The sequence below is a fragment of the Hibiscus syriacus genome, unplaced genomic scaffold (genome assembly GCF_006381635.1).
Source record: "Hibiscus syriacus cultivar Baekdansim isolate YM2019G1 unplaced genomic scaffold, ASM638163v2 tig00110957_pilon, whole genome shotgun sequence".
Classification (NCBI taxonomy): Eukaryota; Viridiplantae; Streptophyta; class Magnoliopsida; order Malvales; family Malvaceae; genus Hibiscus; species Hibiscus syriacus.
In genome coordinates, this window is record NW_024062933.1 from 19,717 (window position 1) to 41,094 (window position 21,378).

Below are 21,378 nucleotides of genomic sequence, written 5' to 3' on the forward strand. Positions count from 1 at the left end.
AACCGATTCCCCCTAAAGGAAAATTGTAAATATTGGTTTAATAAGTTCGTTTAAGTTGCTAGTATCAAATTACAAGGTGTAGGTATCTAATAATTGTCTTAAAATGTATAATTATGTAGATTCAGAGCCTAAACGAGTTCCGGAATCATTGACAAGTAAGATCGATAAAAAGGGAAGATAAGAGATTGGAATGGACTAGTAAGGCCAGGTGAGTGCATACTAGTGATATGTAGTGTTTAATGGAAATAAGACTTGCGATGAGTCTATTTCCTAGAGTAATATGCATGAAGTCATGAACATGATTATGTGTGGTTATAATTATATGTGATTATCTGTATTACATTGATTGTATGTATGCATGACTAAAGATAATGATATGCTTTGTATATGTTATATGATGTATGTAAGACTTTAATATGTAATAATGGAAGAACATGAAATAAGTTATATGATAGAGTCATAAGAAATGAAATGAACATGAGAGAATAAGATAATCAAGTATAAGTTATATGATACGGTATAAGTGATTATACGAGAAATGTTAGGAGACTCTAAGAGAATAGTATGAATTCGAGGGCATAAATAAGGATACATAAGTTATAGGGAAGATTGATAAATTAAAGGAAACTATGGTTTATGTATTATAGTGAAGAGCTACAAAGTTTTATTAAAGAGTATTGTGGAAGTCATGAGTAAGTTTATAGGATATTGATAGGACATATAAGAATATTTAAATGTATGCTGATATGAAAAAGGGAATACAAAGAAATGGAGCATAAGGTAGATAATATGATATCAGTTATTATATATCTATATGATATATGTCATCAGGTAATATGAAAGGACTCTGAAAATTGATATAAGCTATGAGAAAGTGTTCTAGGTGTTTCTATGTGTTATATGAAGCATATATGATCATATGTGAACAAGATATGATATGTATGTTTATATGAATATCTGAGAAATGATCTAAGCTATATGATATGTTATATGACATGGATCTATGTAACTACGCGAGAAAGTATATAAGCTATGTGACATGTAAATGTGACTCATATGAAAATGTTCTATGAGTAATTGAACTATGTGTTATGTGAAATGATAAGTATAAAAGAAAATGCCCATGTTATGTGTCTTGAGAGCTAGGGGTATAGTTGGCATGCCAAGAGTCGAGGGTCTATGTGGTCCTTCGGGACATTGTGGTCCTTCGGGACATATATGTATTCTTTGGAACATGTGTGAAGTCTGGTGAGACACATACTTGATCCTTGGCATATGTATATGATTCTTAAGGAATGATATGTGGTCCTTTGGGACATTGTGGTCCTTCGGGACATATATGTATTCTTTGGAACATGTGTGAAGTCTGGTGAGACGCATACTTGATCCCTAGTATATGTATATGATTCTTAAGGAATGATATGTGGTCTTTATGGACATTATTATATGGCACTACGGTACAATTCTACGCGGCACTACGGTGCAATTCTATGTGGCACTTCGGTGCATTTATATGAGCTGTGGTGACAGCATTAGTGCACAACCTCCATAAACTCACATATCTATAGTTCTCACATATGTACATGGGCTAATCCAGAGATATGAACAAATATATGTTAGTGGTATGATAAATGTATTACAAATGATATGATGTTGTGTGTGTATAGTGTTTGATTGAAAAGGTTAAGCATAAAAGTATGTGATTACATGATAAACTGCTAATGATGATTTATGTGTATATATGTATTTATTGTTAATTAATCTGATATGATTTTACATGATATGAGGAAATCATGTAATTTGGTATAACATGATAGAACAGAACATGCATGTATTGATATATGTTATAAAGTGCATTATAAGTTTTTATGCCTCACTAAGTCTTCGACTTAGCGTGTGATTATTTCACACGTAGGTTTCGAGAAGAGTAAGAGTAATGCGGAGTAAGACAGGTCAGTTCTCCTTACCAAATGTCAGATCAGAAAATATATGTACTGTATATAGAGTGTAGTTGGCATGTAGTCTAAAGATATAAATTGTATGAACTCTGATTTATTTTTGTAAACGTTTTGAATAAGTTTAAATGTTATCAAAGTTTTTAAATTACTCACTATTTTATACGAATAAATGTTTGAAAAGTCAATGTGACACTTCGGACTCGTATCCGGGTCGGATACGGGTTGGGGGTGTTACACCAACCTCCTTCTCAAATAAACAATTCTTCTGAGAAAATCAGGTCCTTCGAAACTCTGAACATTAGATCCGATATGGAGAAACAAAGATGGCATACGAGTTTTAAAGTAAGGAAGATTCGTCCCGAACGTGTCAATGACCTGAGTTTCTTGTTTGATGATAAATATGCATTTAGTTTTAAATCCACATTTACATCTTGAGGTTGGCTTGAATTCCTTGGTGTGGAACCAAAATATTAACCCAATCTAGTTAGAGTCTTTTACAACAATGCTTCCTTACAGCACGAGCCTAATAAGACTAATATAATAGGAATTAATACCCATGTCATGGGGAAAGATATATATATATATATATCTCCAGAAACTATTGCGGAAGGTCTAGGTGTCGAGAATAAAGGGGATTCAGATTAAAATAATTTAGTTACTACAATACAACAGGTTGTTAGAAATAGCTCAATTCACCTAGATATAGAGTTGAAGGTGTTTCACAAAATGCTCACTTGGTATATCCGGCCTTCTGGGGGAAAACATTCAACGCTTCGAGACATCGATTATTGGTGGATAGCAAAGTATAAATCCAAATCCAAAATGGCTCCAAACATTGCTAAACTGATATTTAATACAATTATATATATGGTCACAAAAGAAGCAACAATTTTAACTTCACTAACATATGGATGTGTCATCACCCATCTGTTGAATAAGAAAGAAGTTGATTTTTCGCATGACGCCCCTGTTTGATTAACCCGCAAGATTGACATGTTATTTATTAAAAAAACGGGATATGATTTTGTTGAAAAACTCTGTTGGAAGCGTGTCAAGGAGGTCAGATTAGCTCAAGAGAGGGAGGAAATGAACCCCATTAGCCATGAAGACGACCAACCAATTGGATACGCAATGATGGAAGAAGCTCCAGAAGCTCCAGTTGGAGAGGATGTCACAATTAAGACCGTGATGGAATACATGGTCAATTTTCGGGAGCATATTGATTCCCTTGTGAGTAGAATGTGAACCGATATTTCATCATTGCGCGATGAAGTCTCCATGTTGTGTGACGAATTACGTCAACGACATCAAACGAGTTAGGTAATTCATTATTTATGTTTCTAAACATTTACACGTTTTGAAATGTATTTTATTTTCTTTTAACAGATGTGGACAACCAAGCGGTCAATGAAGATGATAATGAAGATGACGATGATGATGATGATTCAAACAATTATATCGTGTCTGCAATGCCGCCTTCAAGAAAACTTGTAATTTTTTATCTCAATGGTGTCCTTGTCTACATCCCAAGACAGCCTGCAGGTTTTAATTATGTTCTTTTGTATCCATTAATTTAACATATAAGCGTATAACTTTATTCTCATTTTCTTAATGTTCTAGATGTTGTCATCAGAACAGGATATATGAATTTCTGCATTTTTGTCTAGACAATTTTGTTGTTGCCATTTGGTCTTCCAAGATGAGGTTAGAACTGTTGAGCAATTGAATTACTGTAGCCAAAATTGTTAATATACAATTGAATGTTAATATTCAAACTTGATTACAATCTCAGGTATAACATCGACCGTGTACTTGAGAAACTACCTTCATTTTCTGAGCATTTTCTATTCGTTTGGGTAAGATGAATGTCAATACAGTTTGATGACTTTTATTTGTCTATGATTCCTACATATTTATGTTCGACTGTTTATGAACAGGATCAAGCAAAATACAAAACATACGATAATTTTACCTACTATAAAGATCTCAATGATGTTTGAAACGCGTGTCCTGATTTTAACGAGCTAAATACATTTTTGGTCGATGATTCAACGGAAAAAATGATTTATAATCTAGTAAGTTACATTGATGCAATATGTTTTTCCAGTTAAACAGGTGTTCATACATTGATTTATTAACAATTTATATGTTTATATAGAAATACAATTACATATGTCCACTTACCTTTGACGCTGCTTCCCATTCGAACGACAGTGCTCTAGGTATGACACAAATTTATTTTTGCTTATGCAAATTTAGTTTATTGTTAGTAAAATTGCACCTCATTAGTTTGATAATTGAAATTATATATGTTTGTCCTCAAAAAAAGACGGAAACATACGAGAGTATTTGGAAAATTTGTTGAAGGAGCCTAATATTCTGGACTTCGTTAGAAATAACCCTATTTCATCGGATTAATTTCATTTTGGGTACATTATTTGAACATTGTTGTGTAAATACAGATACATTTGAGGATTGTTGAAATATCAATACTAGTTATTAATGTATTTTATATATGCGTGCAAATGTATCGAAACACAATATTAAAGAATCGTTTTCTATAATCTCCATAACAAAGTTTTCATACATAAAAATATCGGTATATTTATAATCGTTTTCTATAATGTATCCAAACTTAAAGTTTCCCATAAAGTGTCGATACATTTTTAAAAAGTAACGACCCCAAAAACATCGAAACCGATAATTATAATGTAATAGGTAAATTTACAATGTAACCGGTATAAATATACCGGTTTTATGAAAAATAAGTCTATAACATGTATCGATACATTTTCAAAAAGTGTCGATCCCAAAAACATCGAAATCGATAATTATAATGTAATAGATAATTTTGTAATATAACCAGTATAAATATACTGGTTTTATGAGAGAATAGGTCTACAATATGTATCGACACGTTTTAATATTGTGTCGATACTTTTTGTCAAGAATGGATGCCAAAAAGGGTTAACGCACAAAGTGTCGATACATTTTTTAAAAGTATCGATTCCAAAAACATCGTAACCGATAATTATAATGTAATAGATAATTTTGTAATATAATCGGTATAAATATACCAGTTTTATGAGAGAATAGGTCTACAACATGTATCGATTCTTTTTAATAATGTGTTGATACTTTTTGTCCAAAATGGATGCCAAAAAGGGTGAATGCACAAAGTGTCGATACATTTTCAAAAAGTAACGATTCCAAAAACATCTTAACTGATAATTATAATGTAATAGGTAATTTTGTAATATAACCAGTATAAATATACCGGTTTTATGAGAGAATAGGTCTACAATATGTATCGACACTTTTTAATATTGTGTCAATACTTTTTGTCCAGAATGGATGCCAAAAAGGGTGAACGAATAAAGTGTCGATACATTTTCAAAACGTGTCGATCCCAAAAATATCGAAACCCATAATTATAATGTAATAGGTAATTTTGTAATATAACCGATATAAATATACTGATTTTATGATATAATAGGTCTCCAACATGTATCGATACTTTTTAATATTATGTCGATACTTTTAAATAATGCGATTTTTCTTTATTAATTATTTATATGTAACATAGTAAATGGATAAACCCTAAAGGTAATTCTCTTCTCTTCCTGCTGAATAGAACCTGCTGAATAATAGGATTTGCACACAACTGCAAGCATTTTTCAGCAATAATTTTCCATGTGCAAATCCTATTATTCAGCAGGTTCTCTTCAGCATGATAGGCATAATTGCAAAGTTGATTCTATGTTCGGTCTTTATTCAGAGCAAAAGCTACCGCTCTTGGTAAATCTTTAAGTGTCAGATCTCTTGTGCTCTGCCTCGAGGATATAGGCTATTGCACGCATCTAACTACTTGGTCCCGAAACGTGAACGTATATCACAACAACTATCCTTATATAAAATTAAAAATAATTATTTAACAACTGAATACAACTATTATACGTAATGTTCAATCATGCACTCCTTACGTTGGAGGGCTCTAAACCCTAAACCCTCAAAGAAAGCTTGTCTTATCAATTCTTAGCTTACCATTTGGACCCCCAGGTTTTATTGGCTATGCTGTCAACATGATTAACCTGGATAATCCCAGTTACAGAATTGATTCCGGCCATGATTGCGGGAAACTATAGTCTACAGATTGTTTGGCATTGCGGATGAAATATTAAACAGTCTCGTAAGCCACAATCAAAATAGACTAAGAGAGTAAATTTTATTAATGTAGGGTTAATTTTGTATAAGTTACATACGATTTATAATTTTTTATGTGATATAATTATGTATGAGATGAGAAAAGTTAGCAATTGGTTGTTATACATGTTTACACAATAGGAGTCATGTTGATACTTACGATATATGGAGATCATTGTCATCACGTGCGGGACTGAATGTTCATTCCATTCCGTATTCGAAAAAATCAGTTGATGTAGGTTGTGTGCTTGTATTCAAACTGAGCTTCACTTGAGGATATGTTAGTTTATTATGTCCCTCACCGTTGCAGTATCCACATCGCCTAATTTTCTTCTTGACCTTGTTCTTCGGTACTTTTTTTCGCTTGCGTTGTTTTCGTTGAGGGTCACGAACGTTGTTTACTACAATGCTCTGTTTGACTGAATCATACAAACCAAACGAGTTTTCAAATTCTTCTATTAGTCTTTTCATCTCATCTCTTGCGGTTTTGAAAGACGCGTCTGTCTTTGATGCAATGTAGCATAACCTACTTGATGTTGAACGTAGAGAAGTGAACCTTGCCATTTGCATCACTTCTGGAGACACATTCAAGTCAATATAACTTGGTGCAGAATCCTTTGCATCCTTAGTCCACCTACTTTAAATCAAAGTCCCGGGAAAATATGTGTAATCCAAGTGCTTCAAAATGTGAAGTTAATGGCGACACAGAAGTCCAATGGTCTCGAATTTTTTGCAGGAGCAAATTAGGTTTTCGTGCGAGAATCAAAACTAATTTCAAATGTCCTATTTTTTTCTTTTTACTTTGACAAAATATAATGTTGACATTCATCTGATAAGGATTGAATCTCTTCCTCAATCCGGTACAATGTCTCCTGTAAAAGTTCATCTTGGAACGCACGAAAAGATTCGCGGGTAAAAATCTCAGCAACATGGCTTTCAAGGTCGACCAGTTTTGTGATATGGAAGGGCTTCATATGGGAACTTAAGTAATCCGCTTTCAACTCGTTCATACGCATTCTACTAATTTCATATTCAATTGCACGAACAATATCTAAATATGTATTCTTGTGTTTCAGTGCAATCGCTAGTGAATCATTCATAGACTCGCACCTTTGTGTTGAGCAAATATTGGCAAAGAAATGATCGGTTAGATATGCTTGTGCCCATAAGTGCTGAGTATTTCCCTTCTTAATCACCCATGGATGCTTTTCGACGTTGAATTCTGAAACAACCGAACGCTATTGAATATCAAATTCCTCGGTTGTCCACCAGGAAGCCATGCATCTTGAGAATGCTGCTGTAAATTTTGGGTCACCAATGTTAGCTTGTGCATTACGAGAAAGATGTCAAGAACATAATCTGTTCTTAGCATAAGGGATAACAAATTTGTTAGCCCTCTGCATTGCCCTATCCCCATCGATGACAACTGAAATAGGTGATTTATTCATCATGGCTTCTAAAAAAATTTTGTAGCACCCACTCGAAATATTGAGACGTCTCGTCAGCGATTATGGCAGTGGCAAACACAATTGTGTTATGGTGATGATTGACATCGACAATAGGCATAATTGGTCGACCATACAAATTATCTTTGTACATTGTGTCAAACGCAATTACATCACTAAAGTATGTGTAATCCGATCTCGATGTAGAATCCGACCAAATAATATTATGCAATGCCCCTGATTCGTCTACCGAGTATGTCATAAAAAACTCGGGATCATCATGTTTCTTATAATCAAAGTAGGTAATAAGCGCATTCACATCCCCATCGACAATTTCCTTTGCTTTACCTCTTTGAAGTGCATTGTAGAGATCTTTATGTGTAAATCCAACATTATGATAGCCCCCTTCATGCTACGTTAAATAGTTCATTACTTGTGACGTGTCAACACTGACCTCTTTCAATGTTGTTGCCTCATCAATATCGACCTTAGTTAAAGCTCTATTAGAACGCATAAATGGTGTCATAGCAGGTGTGCACAATGCATGATTATGTTTCTGATAAGACTTACTTATAACCCAATGATTGTTTGTATTTGTTGCTGTAACTACGACTCTAGCCATGCATCCTGTTCTTGTGACTGGCGTATGAGCACGTTGACGATCAACAGTATTGACTTTTGATACTCGAAACCCTTCTTTGGAACAACAAAATTCTTGTGTCTTCACATTCCCTTCCACGTCAAGCCGTGTTGTTCCCTTAAGTGCACTAAACCCATGTTCCCGTGCGAATCCCTTGTAAAAGTACCAAGCTTCATCACATGAAGAGAAGAGCTGACCAACCAATCTATCAGATTCATCAACATTATGTACTTCATGGCATTCCTCGGTTGGCTTAACATTGTCTGCATCAGTATGATCCATGGCAAAAATTTTGTTGTGCAAGTTCAGTGGTCCCGGAGTTGATGGAGATGTAAGCAAAGGTTCATTGAACATGTTTCAGTCGTGCTTTCAATAGGATGTGGTATTGGTATTGGTAGTTAAAGGGTGGATACAACATTAAATTCACAGTACATATTTAGGTATGTACAATAGCTACCTAAAACATCAAAACCAATAATTATAATGTAATAGGTAAATTAACAATGTAATCGGTATAAATATACCGGTTAATTAGAAAACAAGTCAACATAATGTATCGACACTTGTGGAATTTGTGTCGATACTTATTGTCCAGAATGAATACCCAAACGGGGTGCACGCATAAAGTGTCGATACATTTATTAAAAGTATCGATCCCAAAAATATCGAAACCGATAATTATAATGTAATAGGTAAATTTACAATGTAACCGATATAAATATACTTGTTTTATGAGAAAATAGGTCAACATAAAGTAACGACACTTGTTAAATTTGTGTCGATAAATTTTGTCCATAATGAATGCCCAACGACGTGCAAGAATAAAGTGTCAATACATTTAAAATTGTATCGATCCCAAAAACATCGAAACGAAAATTACAATGTGATAGGTAAATTTACAATGTACCCGATATAAATATACCGATTTTATGAGAAAATAGGTCTAAATAATGCATCGACACGTTTTTAGTTTGTGTCAATACTTTTTTTTCAGAATGAAATATGAATGTCCAACGAGGTGCAAGCATAAAGTGTCGATACATTTAAAATTGTATCGATCCAAAAAACATCGAAACCAATAATTATAATATAATATGTAAATTTGCAATGTTACCGGTATAAATATACCGATTTACTTCGAAAATAGGTCAATATAAGCGCTACCTATTACATTATATAAGAGATACCTAATATGTTATTGTACTTGATAAAATTCCCGGTTAAATGCATATTTTATTATATAAGCGTTACCTAATATGTTATTATACTTGATAATATTTCCGGTTAAATGATATAACATAACCAGTCACACCATTTTTTAGCCGATTTTTAGCCGCCGCACAGCAAAACTCCCCCAAATCCTGCCTTGATGGTCAGCAAGTGAATTGCTGCATTATTCAACAAGGTCAACACATTTGTTGCTCAAATGATAGTTTAGTTATTCAAATCCAAGCTGGCTAGCTATTCGGCAGATTTGTTATTCAGACCCAGGCAGATATTACCATAGTATCTAAATCTAACGTGGTTAGTAATTTTGAAATAGTAAGCAAGTGGGTATTAAGTGGATCAAGATGTGGGGAAAATTAATATTATGATCCTTCAAGAAGCCACATATATCAGCACCGACCATCGGAATCCCAAACAGTCTGGATTCCTTCTTTGTTGATCTTGTGAGGAGGAGCATCAATGGAGGAATTCGGCTTGTCTAATACTCTTAAAAATGAGCGAGTAATTAAATTTATTTAAATAAAAGATTTTATGGAATAAAATTAATTGATTTTATGATTATATTAGGTGAATATAAAGGTTATATGATCAGGTGGTGTGGTTATGCTTATAATTTTTATTAATTTCATTTTTGAAATTTATAAATTTTTTATTAAAAATGTAATTTATTAAAAGTAAGTACTTTTATTCTTCAGTTAAATTGTTATTTTAATAAATAATCAATTTTATAAATAATTGTTTTTAAAAAAATATATATTTGAGTAATAAAGCAGGTGCAAAGCCAATCTTTTATACCGATTCAATTAATGAGCAGACCAGACCAGTCCAGTCCAGTCCAGTCCAGTCCAGTCCAATCTAATCCAATCCTGTTAGACGATAATAGGGTTTGTTAAATGTAATTTAATCCGAAAAAAGAAATTGTAAGTATTTTCGAAACCAATTTTGTTCTGTTTTGCAAATTACAGGAGAATAATATCTGTCTGGATGTCCCATTCCATTCAACTATTAAAAGCAAAGCGTTAATTAGGCAACACAGTTCATCCCCTTCCAGCGTTCACTCCCGTCCATACATTCCCCATCAAAAAGCAAAGCAACCCACTCTCTTCGATCCCCCATCACCTCATTTTCCCACGAAAACGAACAGAAATATCTAAACCCTTGTGAAGGAAAACATGAGAGAAATCTTGCATATCCAAGGAGGTCAATGTGGGAACCAGATCGGGGCTAAGTTCTGGGAAGTCATATGCGACGAGCACGGAATCGACAACACCGGCAAGTATAACGGCGACTCAGATCTTCAGCTGGAGCGGATCAATGTCTACTACAATGAAGCCAGTGGCGGTAGGTATGTCCCTCGCGCTGTTCTCATGGATCTGGAACCCGGTACTATGGACTCCGTCAGATCTGGTCCTTTTGGCCAGATCTTTCGTCCCGATAACTTCGTCTTCGGTCAGTCTGGTGCTGGGAACAACTGGGCCAAGGGTCATTACACCGAGGGAGCTGAACTCATTGATTCCGTTCTTGACGTCGTAAGAAAAGAAGCTGAGAACTGTGATTGTTTACAGGGTATCTATCATCCCTGTAACTTTTTACATTTTCTTTTTATGTGCTTGTTTTATTCGTTTTCCCCCTTAAATTTCTATTGTATTTGTCCTCAATTTCGGCTTTCTGAAATTGGGTTTGTTCTTGATCTTGGGTTCATTGTGCCGATAACATTTTTAGTGCAGATTATACCTATGGAACACTACATATTGAAGTAAAATTGTGATATTTAAGTAGGTATTGTTAAGGCGTTAAATCCATATGATGATTTCTTTCACTGCCTTGTGTTTGAGGAATTGAAATTTATTTACACCTGTCTTGCTTTGAAGTTTTTGTGGTTGCAATATGGTTTGATTTTGCTTTTAGTCTTTGTACAATTGCCATGAAACAAAAATATGTTGCAAGCTTGTCTTTTTAATTCAGTTTAACTTGATTACCCAGCCCTTTTATTTATGTTTTATGTAAGGATGTTTAATATCAATAATGTCTATCATTGATATCATTGGCTCGGCTTCGTAGTTCCTATTATCTTAAGCTTTGAACTGTTCTTGCTTCAGAGCTTTTGTTACCAATAGCTGGTCTCAGAAAGCTCACCTGAAAAGGAAAAGAAAAAAAGAATATATGCCTTCAATTCTCACTTTTAAGTGTCTTTTGGACAGGATTTCAAGTTTGTCATTCGTTGGGAGGAGGTACCGGATCTGGAATGGGAACCCTTCTGATTTCCAAGATTAGGGAGGAGTATCCGGATCGCATGATGTTGACTTTTTCGGTATTCCCTTCTCCTAAGGTGTCTGATACAGTTGTTGAACCATACAATGCTACCCTTTCTGTTCATCAGCTTGTTGAGAATGCTGATGAATGCATGGTGTTGGACAATGAAGCTCTCTATGACATCTGCTTCCGCACCCTCAAGCTGGCCACGCCAACTTGTAAGTTCTGATGTTTCATTATAAATTCCTAGTTTTATTTGCCTAACTAACTGCCATGGAATCAATATCCCAAATCCAAGTGTATATAATCTGCCTGCCATCTGATTCTTCTTTTAACTTGACTCAGTTGGTGATCTTAACCACCTCATCTCTGCTACCATGAGTGGTGTCACATGCTGTCTAAGGTTTCCTGGACAGCTGAACTCTGATCTTCGTAAGCTGGCTGTCAATCTTATTCCCTTCCCTCGACTACACTTCTTCATGGTTGGATTTGCACCCCTGACATCCAGAGGATCACAGCAGTACCGGAACCTGACTGTCCCCGAGCTGACTCAGCAGATGTGGGATGCCAAAAACATGATGTGTGCTGCTGACCCACGCCATGGCCGATACCTTACTGCTTCTGCAATGTTCCGGGGTAAGATGAGCACTAAGGAGGTTGATGAACAAATGATCAATGTCCAGAATAAGAATTCATCATACTTTGTTGAGTGGATTCCTAACAACGTGAAGTCTAGCGTGTGCGACATCCCACCTAAGGGTCTGAAACTGGCATCCACTTTCATCGGAAATTCAACTTCCATTCAGGAGATGTTTAGGAGGGTTAGCGAGCAGTTTACTGCAATGTTCAGGAGGAAAGCTTTTTTGCATTGGTACACTGGTGAGGGAATGGATGAGATGGAGTTTACTGAAGCAGAGAGTAACATGAATGATTTAGTTGCAGAGTATCAGCAATACCAGGATGCAACTGCAGACGACGAGTACGAGGAAGTAGAGGAAGAAGAAGAGGATTTTAATGCTTGAGTTATTAATGATATGTATAACTCGGTTGCGAGATGTTTATGTTGTCAAACTTTAGTTGACATAACATAATATATGTGATTGTTGTGAGTTCTACGTTGTATCTTTGATGGATTGAGTTCTTGTGACTCTACATTTGCTTCTACAGCTTTTGATGAATGATAAGACTTGAATTAATATTATTTGTCTACTATTATTTTGAGAAATAAGATTGTCTTGTTTTAGGTCAAGAATTGGATAATTTTGTTTATTCTGCCTGTAAATTATAAAAATACTACTGAAAAGACTTGAAAGTATATTACCAGTAAAATCATGTTTGAACCAAGTAAAAGTTCTATATTTTTTCCATGCAACTACTGTGGAAACAAATGCTCGGGTAGTCGGGATGCAATGAACGAATAACTAAAGAGAAAGAACACACTTAAACACCATTAAACTTGCTACAGAACAGCCTAAATGAAAATAGTCATGTACTGGTTAGTCCTGGAAAACCTGAAGCCGATTCCTTCTCGATGAAACATTGTTTGGTTAAGCATTGTACATTGTTTGGTAAAGCATTGTATCTATCGTTCATACAAAATGATACTAGCTGTTGAGTTATATTCTCCATATGATGCGTAGAATGACCAAGATGCCGATAAATTATGTTGGAATTCAGATTTTCATCACCGAACTCCTCGTACTTGTCAAACCCATCACGAGAGCTCTTCTGCAGATATTTTCTTCCACACTGAGATTCTTCATTCTCTTCTTCAACAATGTCTGCCCAGGTTTTCTTATTTGGTGCAGCATTTTCCGGTTTTTCCACTCCAATTTCTGATTCATTTTTAGAAGAAACCGACGGTTTTACATCAAGAATTTGCAGTGAATGAGTAGTCACACCGCTTGATTGCTTGCTAAATGAATTGCCAACTGATTCTTCAGCCCGTCTTCACCTTGTTTGATCTCTATTATTCTGCCACGACGAAGAGTTTCTTGGCTGAGTGAATAAACCTTCTTGAGCCTCCTCTTCCTCCTCTAGGCCAACTGGAGAGTTTTTGGGCTTCACATTTCTTGAAGAAGGGGGTTCTTTAAGATTCTGGATTGAAGGTGACGTCACACTTTCAGTGGTTACAGTTTGCTCGAAACATAGCTTTCGAATTGAATTTCAACTGTATCTTCTCCCCATCTTTCTCCTCTCCTCTGATCTGGAGTTAAACCCCACGAACATCGTCTTGGTTGGGTTAACGGAACTTCTGAGTTCTTCCTACCAGCTGCTAAGGAAGCATACATATTCTTATGTGAAGGATCGACTTCTTGTCTGGTTGAATACCTACAACCTTCCAGCTTGCTGGAATACACTTACCCTTCAATCGGGCTTACGAAATACGAGCCTTTTCTCCACTTCCAGGCTATTGAAGCTCTTGATCCGAACTATCAATACTCAGAGTACTGGAATCACAAGACTAGTAGCAATAACAACAAAGTTAAAATGAATAAAGATTTAGATTGAGTTGGCCAGTAGGGTAGGGGAGAAACGAAAGTGAAAGCTTTTGGTGTTGAATTGAGAAAATAGGTAGGGGATTATGTGAACCAGCATCGAGTTGGTGAAGAGAAGAGGTAGACAGGTAGTACTAAGAAATGCGTAGTGAAGCACAAAGTGCTGGATGGAGAGTGGCATGTCATGGATATCCTTGAAGCGTGTACATAGGTCGAAGATTCGGAGACTCGGTTGAATATTGTGGAAATTTAACAGCTTTAGCTAGTAAATAAGGGTGAAAAGGGTGCGGGTGCTAAAATCTTAGTGCTATTACTCCGTAGCTTTATTTTTTTGTTTTTCAGCTTTCAGGCTCATTCTTTCACAAATCCTTTAGAGGAAGAAACCGGCTTCATATGCTTGAACCCTGAATCATATTATGTGCCACTCATGCAAAGTCACGCCCACTGTCAATGCCCACCAAATTATCATAGATAAGCTTTGGTAATTTTAGATGTTATATGAATTAGCAATATCATTAATAGATAAACACAACATGGTGTGTTAAATTAAGGAAGATTTTGATCTGATACTATCTTATAATCACTTAAACTATTTAAAAATGCGACACGCGTATTTAAATAAATTAGTTGTTATGCAAATAGTAGTAATACTTTGGAAGTAGATTGGTCGAAAAGCAGGTAACCTGTAATTAATTATTTAAGCTTTAAATTTTGTGTGTAACTTTAAAATCACGTTTAGATCAAAATTTGTGTGTAACTTTAAAATCAATCTTATTCATCATTTAAGCTTTTTTTATATATATAAAAAATAATAGCAACACTAATTTAATAAACTAAAGGATTAATAGAAAAATAAGTGTTTGAATTTTATCTCGAAAAACGTTTTGGTGTCTATAGAAATTTTCGTTAAAAAATAGCTCTTAATTTTTTTCAGTTATACTTTTAGGTGTTTACTGTTATTTTTTTATTAATAAAATATTATTTTTTTAATTTAAAAAATTAAAAACTAAAGAAACTTAATTTATTTATTAAAAAACTTAAATTTTTACTGAAATTATAAAAAAAACTCTAAGAAACTAAAATCTCTCATTTCAACTTGTTACCAACCGTCGTCACATCTCTGACCATTATCGTCATCGCCGAACGATCATCCACCCGTCGCATTCCACCCATTAATCAATTGTTGCCCTTACCGTCACCCAGATCTCCTAAATCTCTAAAATCCCAAATACCCAAATAATTAAACCTTTAAAACTTAATCTCCACGATGAATGCCGAAAGAGCATTGATGGATCGACAACAATGATGGGTTTTGAGCAGAATTGCATAGTGGTTCGAATGGTGGTGACAGTGTGGCTTATGAACGTTGGGACGATGGCTTAAAATCTAATGAACATTTAGATGCTTCTCCATAGTAAACGATTACATCTTACGACGAAAGGTCAACAGAGATTTGATCGGGGGTTGACACCGGTGCTAATGACAGTGACAATGACGGTCATGGTTGGTCAGACAACAATCTTGAAAGGGGGAAGAAAAAGGAGAAAAGAGAAGGGGTTTTGTTGTTTTTTTTTAATAAAAAATATTTTTACTTTTTATTTTTAAAAATAAATTCTCAAATTTACTAGAGATTAACACGTATAATTTAAAGGCTAAATTTAACAGTAGACATCTAAACGTATAACAAAAAAAATGTTAGACACCTATTTTAGTGAAATTTTTTAAACACTAAAATATTTTTAGAGGTAAAGTTTATACATTTATTTTTCTATTAAGCCTAAACTAAAAATTAAATATATTAACGAAGCACCCGATTAAAATTTGACACATGCTTTAATTTCTTAAATCTAAAAAAAATACTTTACGATATAGGTTTGTTATACAAATTGGTATCTGAATTTAATATTTCTTTCAAATTGATATTTGGAGTTGATATGATATTTCAACTATCAATAATCTATGATATGTGATGTTTAAAGACGTTGTCATTTTAATTAGTCAATAACACATAAAAAATATAATATGTTGTTTAAATGCCAAATCAACATAGGTATCAATTTGAAAAATATTTTTAATTTAAACATCAATTTAAGAGAAAAAAATGTGAAATTCATGTACCAAATTGTATAAAAAATTTTATAAGAGAGGGTTTTTTAACATATCGGGTCGGTTAGTGTTGGGTATCCAATTATAAAGAAATAGTGGGGGTGTATATATAAGACGTTTGGTTGGAATTCATATCTTGGTCCTTATTATCTGTTCTCGAGCGCTTTGAAAAAGAAGATGCAGGTAAAGTCTCCCCCACCAAAACCCTAATTCCCTTTCTTGATTAATTTTAAAAATTCAACCAAATTTCTAATTCCCCAAACCTCTAAACCCTATATTTGGTTTATATGTTTGTCTCTTACTCTTTCATAAATTTTGCCAGGCAAGCGATAGGTTTAACATCAATTCCCAGCTCGAACATCTCCAAGCCAAATACGTCGGAACTGGCCATGCTGACCTGAACAGATTGTTAGTTTATAATACTCTCTTCTCTTCTATTAACTGAACAAAAGAATTGTCACTGATAATATATATATTTCCTTGGTTCAATTGATGGCAGTGAATGGGCGGTGAACATTCAACGAGATAGCTACGCATCATATATAGGGCATTACCCAATGTTGGCTTACTTTGCTGTGGCTGAAAATGAATCCATTGGAAGAGAGCGCTACAACTTCATGCAGGTAAACCTTATTCTTTTTTTAAGTTTGGTGTTTTTGGATTTATGATATTCGTGTTTCTTTGCTTGCCTGGCCCTGGCGGTTGTATATTGTGTGATATCGGAATGTAGAGGCATCGAGGCTTTTCCTTTTTTTTATACCTTGGGATTTCTCTAACCTTTTCGAGTTTCAAAATGGTTTTCTTTGTATTCCATAAGACCAATTGCTCTTTACTGCTTGAAAAGAGTTGAAAGCTTGCCTTACAATGAACAAAATGATTTCTTTTTGTGTTTTGTTGATTGGAGAATTTAGGGTAGTTCTATTTCTACCTGTTGGGGGTATGCCTAGAGGAGATTACACACATTTTTCCAATGCCAATTTTCCCAGACGTGCTAACAAATGTACGAAGTGCATCCTATGCCATATATGGGGCTCTTGGATACATTCTGTACCTATTAATGGCTTTTTTTCAATGGTATCCGCCTGTTTATTTAAATCAAAACTGCTGAATATTCAGTCTCTTTTAGGTTGTCGGTCCTGTGCTCCATTCAGTCTCTGTTGTAAGAACGAGTCTTGATTTATATCATCTTACTAAATGACGAACTGAAATTTAATATCTTGGTTGGCTAAATGATTCTCAAGGTATAATTGTTTGTCATCTTAATTGTGCAAAATGCTTCTGCCTTGTGGTCTGCCTCCAGAAAGAGAAGACGATTAAAAGCTGCAGCTCGGGCTATGAAGTGAAATGCTAGGAGGTCCAAGCTTATCCATCAGGCAAGTAATATCCATCTATATGTGTTTATTTTTAACTTGAAGCATGAAGTGTTGTAACCTCGACTTTATCTAGCAAGCTTTGTTGAATTCTAGCAACTATTTAATTCTTAAAACGTCCCTGCTCATCTTGCTGATTCTGGGTTTGCAGGTATAAAATATTTTTAACTTTTTTGGTTGTGTAGTCTCTGGGTTCGTTTGTTTCAGTGTTTGCATGGGCTGTGTACACGAATTTGGTGTTTGTTTCCTGCATATTTGATAGGTTCCAACAAGCTAAATAACAGGAAAAAAAAATGCCGTGACAAAATCACATACATTAAAAGAATCCATATTTGCTCCAGTCTTCAGGAGTTGAAGTCTTTAAGTTTTAATTGTTTGAACCGGAAGTACATTGTTAAACTTACACGGTGGCCGGAGTACTAGTGAAATCAAATCAAAGATGGGTTCATTTATTTTATTTTATTAGATTTTCTATAACAATTCTGTTTGGCACAAGGCCGAGCACAACATTTCACAGCCCATATGCAGATGGCTGGTCTTTCAACAGGTTAGCTCCAACTGGCCTTTAACCGATAAAAACCCCTAATAAACTTGTAGCTTACCACTATCAATTTCCCTACCAAAACCCATTGGCATAACAAAGCTCAATGGCCTATTTACTTTTAACATGCATAAATGTTGAATATGAAATAAGAATAATTGCAAAACATGGGCAATAATAATTAAGCGCAATGGCCTATTTACTTTTAACATGCATAAATGTTGAATATGAAATAAGAAGAATTGCAAAACATGGGCAATAATAATTAAGCTTAATGCACCTTTCCCCCCTTAATGTTTGTCTATTCTCATTTTGGTACCTAATATTTTTCGTTAATAAAATCCCTAAAGTATACAAATATTACCCATTTACCCCAAAGTCTGTTATATACATTAATTTTTTTTGGTTATGTGCCGCTTTTTTACCAAAGAAATGTAATTGACTTTAATGAGAACTGATAAATTACATGCAAGTCTTTTAGATTTTATTCATTTTAATTTTAAATTTTTATTTATTTTTAAATTAATTTCTATTTATTTTTATATTTATAATTAAGGACACTGTTATTCACAATATTTTATGTGATTTACCCTTTCTCATTAAAGTTTTCTTTTTATAAATTTGGGTTGTATGTAAGGCAGTATATGTTCAAAAACTTTCAATCATCTGACAATAAGTGTTCATACCCATGATATATGATGTGTTCGAATTTGAAAACTTAATAACAATAAATCCTTTAACCATTGAAATCACTTGGTTCATGTTTCCTCATTAAAGTTAACTGCATTTCTTTAGTAAAAAAGTATTACATGACACATTTTGATTAGTTTGTTTTTAACATTTGCAATGTAATTGGGTAAAATTGGTGATATTTATATATATTAGGATATTTTTTGGGGGGGGGGGAAAGGTAAGAGGTTATCAAAATGGAAAAGAAAAAGAAAAAGATAAACGTTAAAGGGGAAAAGGTGCATTAAACCCGATGATACAGACTAACACCTCTGGTATAGGTGTTTATCGAGCGAGTACAGTGCACAACTCGTGCTCGTTAAAAAAATTTATTGTTTGACTCGATTCGTTGCTCGCTAAGTTTGTTAAAATTTTGCTCGACTTGTGCTCGTTAAAAGAACTTGTTGCTCGACTCTTACTCGTTAAGCTCATTGCTCGTTAAACCCTTGCTTAGCTCGTTGCTCATTAAAGCTCACTAAAATTTTTATCTTATTTTGTCAACTATATGTAAAATCTACTAAGGGGTTGTTTATTTACTTCAGAATGATTAAGCGCTGAATGATTCAAATATTGAATGATTCAAATGTTGAATGATTCAGATGTTGAATGATTCAGATGCTCTGTATGAATTAGCTCTGAATGTGACATGTTGTTTGATAATGGCTCTGAATCATTCAGAATGTATTTATGTGCTGAATCATTCAGAACTGTTTTGATGAATTATTCAGAACTGTTTTGCTGAATCAGTCAGCACTGAATCATTCAGAGTTGCGAAACAAATGCGCTGAATGCTGAACGGTTCAACATTCAACGCTGAATGATTCCATTAAGAGGCAAACAAACAGCCCCTAATACTGTAAATTAAAAGATCAATCATGTATTATGTTTTTATTATCTATTAGTAAATTAGTAATTTTTTAATGAAATATTTTTTTAAAATAATTATTAAAAACTACTAAAAAAAATTAATGAATTGCTCGTGAACTTATCGAGTCGAGTTTGACTTTACTCAACTCAGATCGTTAAGGTCTCGAGTCAAGTTAACCCGAATCAAACTTTTACTGAGATTTGACCGAATCAAATTTGAACTGCTCACGACCTGTTCAATTCATTAATCACCTCTACTCTGGTCGTTTACAAGCTTTATGGAATGCTAGCTTTGTTTTTTCGTAATCTTTCGAAACTCAAAAGCTATTGGATACAAGTAACACAAGACATTTACAAGCAGAGATGTTCAATGTTTAATTTTAATCGAATTAACCGATCGAATTAAATTAGTTCGATTAATTCGGTCATTCCCCAAATTAATTTGATCGGGAAATGGTTAGTTTTTTTAATATTTAGTTAACGATTAATTGATTAATTAACCAAAATTATTAAATATTAAATATATTATATACATTAAATTCATATTTTAAACTCAAACCATTAAGAATTAAGATCTAATTATTTTTTGACCACACTAAATTCATTAAATTATCAATACATAATTAAATTTTAACCCAAATAAAAAATTTATTATAAATTTTTTTTGTTAATTTGGTTAACCAACCACAATAACCGAACTTTGTTCAGTTCGGTTAATATTTAAAAAAATCATTTCGGTTAATGGTTAAAGAAAAAAGATTTGATTAATTCGATTAATGATAATTCAGTTCGATCGGTGATCAAATTAACCGTTTAAGCACACTTATTCACAAGATTAAATTTCGATATAAAAACAATAAATGCCATTTTCAGGATGAAATATTTGAAGTTGAATAACGGTAGGAAGATGAGCCTGTTCATCCCATTTTTGAATTCAAGTTGGACGAGTGGCTCATTTATTTTTCCAAACTTTCTCTTTTCACCTCCAATTGATTTGATCAAATTAACACAACAAAGGATACGATTGGCTATAACCTACAAATTTTTAATATAAAAAATTTGGTCGAGGAGTGACAGTGTTGAGATAGTTGGAAATATTCCTGCAATTAATCTAATTATTTGATTAAAAATCCCTTATTTGTCAAATTTTGATTGGATGAAGGGTTTTTTAGTTCATAAATGTTGCAAAAATCATTGTTTATGTATTTGAACAATTGAACTGACAAAAAATAGATATCATTGAATGGGCCAAAAATGAGTTGGTTTCTGTAAAAATAAAAAAAAAACCCTATTTGTCAAATTTTGATTGGATGGAGGGTTTTTTAATTCAATCAACATACTCTAATTGTTATGCTCGAACTCGTGATCTAACAATAAAATATCTTTTTACCATTGAATAAGTTGGTTTCTGCAAAATACACAAATTAACTTCTAGAATGGTAACATATTTTCAATTTTTAATACAAGAAAAGAATAAGTCATGTCCAAGTCAAAGTCCAGCAATGGATGAGAGGGAGAATAAGATCCTTCGGAATTTAATA

The 21,378-nt window shown here is 33.9% G+C and overlaps 2 protein-coding genes across 2 annotated transcripts; both read left to right on the forward strand.

Annotated features, from left to right (window-relative positions):
* The first annotated feature begins 1,169 nt into the window (after positions 1 to 1,169).
* LOC120148432 (uncharacterized protein At4g14342-like) lies at positions 1,170 to 17,846 on the forward strand. The gene is made up of 5 exons (XM_039161557.1): positions 1,170 to 1,175; positions 16,492 to 16,513; positions 16,653 to 16,738; positions 16,830 to 16,953; positions 17,600 to 17,846. The coding sequence occupies exons 2-5, from the start codon at positions 16,508 to 16,510 to the stop codon at positions 17,645 to 17,647; spliced, it is 264 nt and encodes an 87-aa protein (XP_039017488.1). The 5' UTR covers positions 1,170 to 1,175; positions 16,492 to 16,507; the 3' UTR covers positions 17,648 to 17,846.
* Positions 10,490 to 12,938, forward strand: LOC120148431 (tubulin beta chain-like). Its single transcript, XM_039161556.1, has 3 exons — positions 10,490 to 11,039; positions 11,675 to 11,944; positions 12,072 to 12,938. Exons 1-3 carry the CDS (start codon positions 10,646 to 10,648, stop codon positions 12,746 to 12,748), a joined length of 1,341 nt encoding a protein of 446 aa, XP_039017487.1. The 5' UTR covers positions 10,490 to 10,645; the 3' UTR covers positions 12,749 to 12,938.
* Positions 17,847 to 21,378: the final 3,532 nt, after the last annotated feature.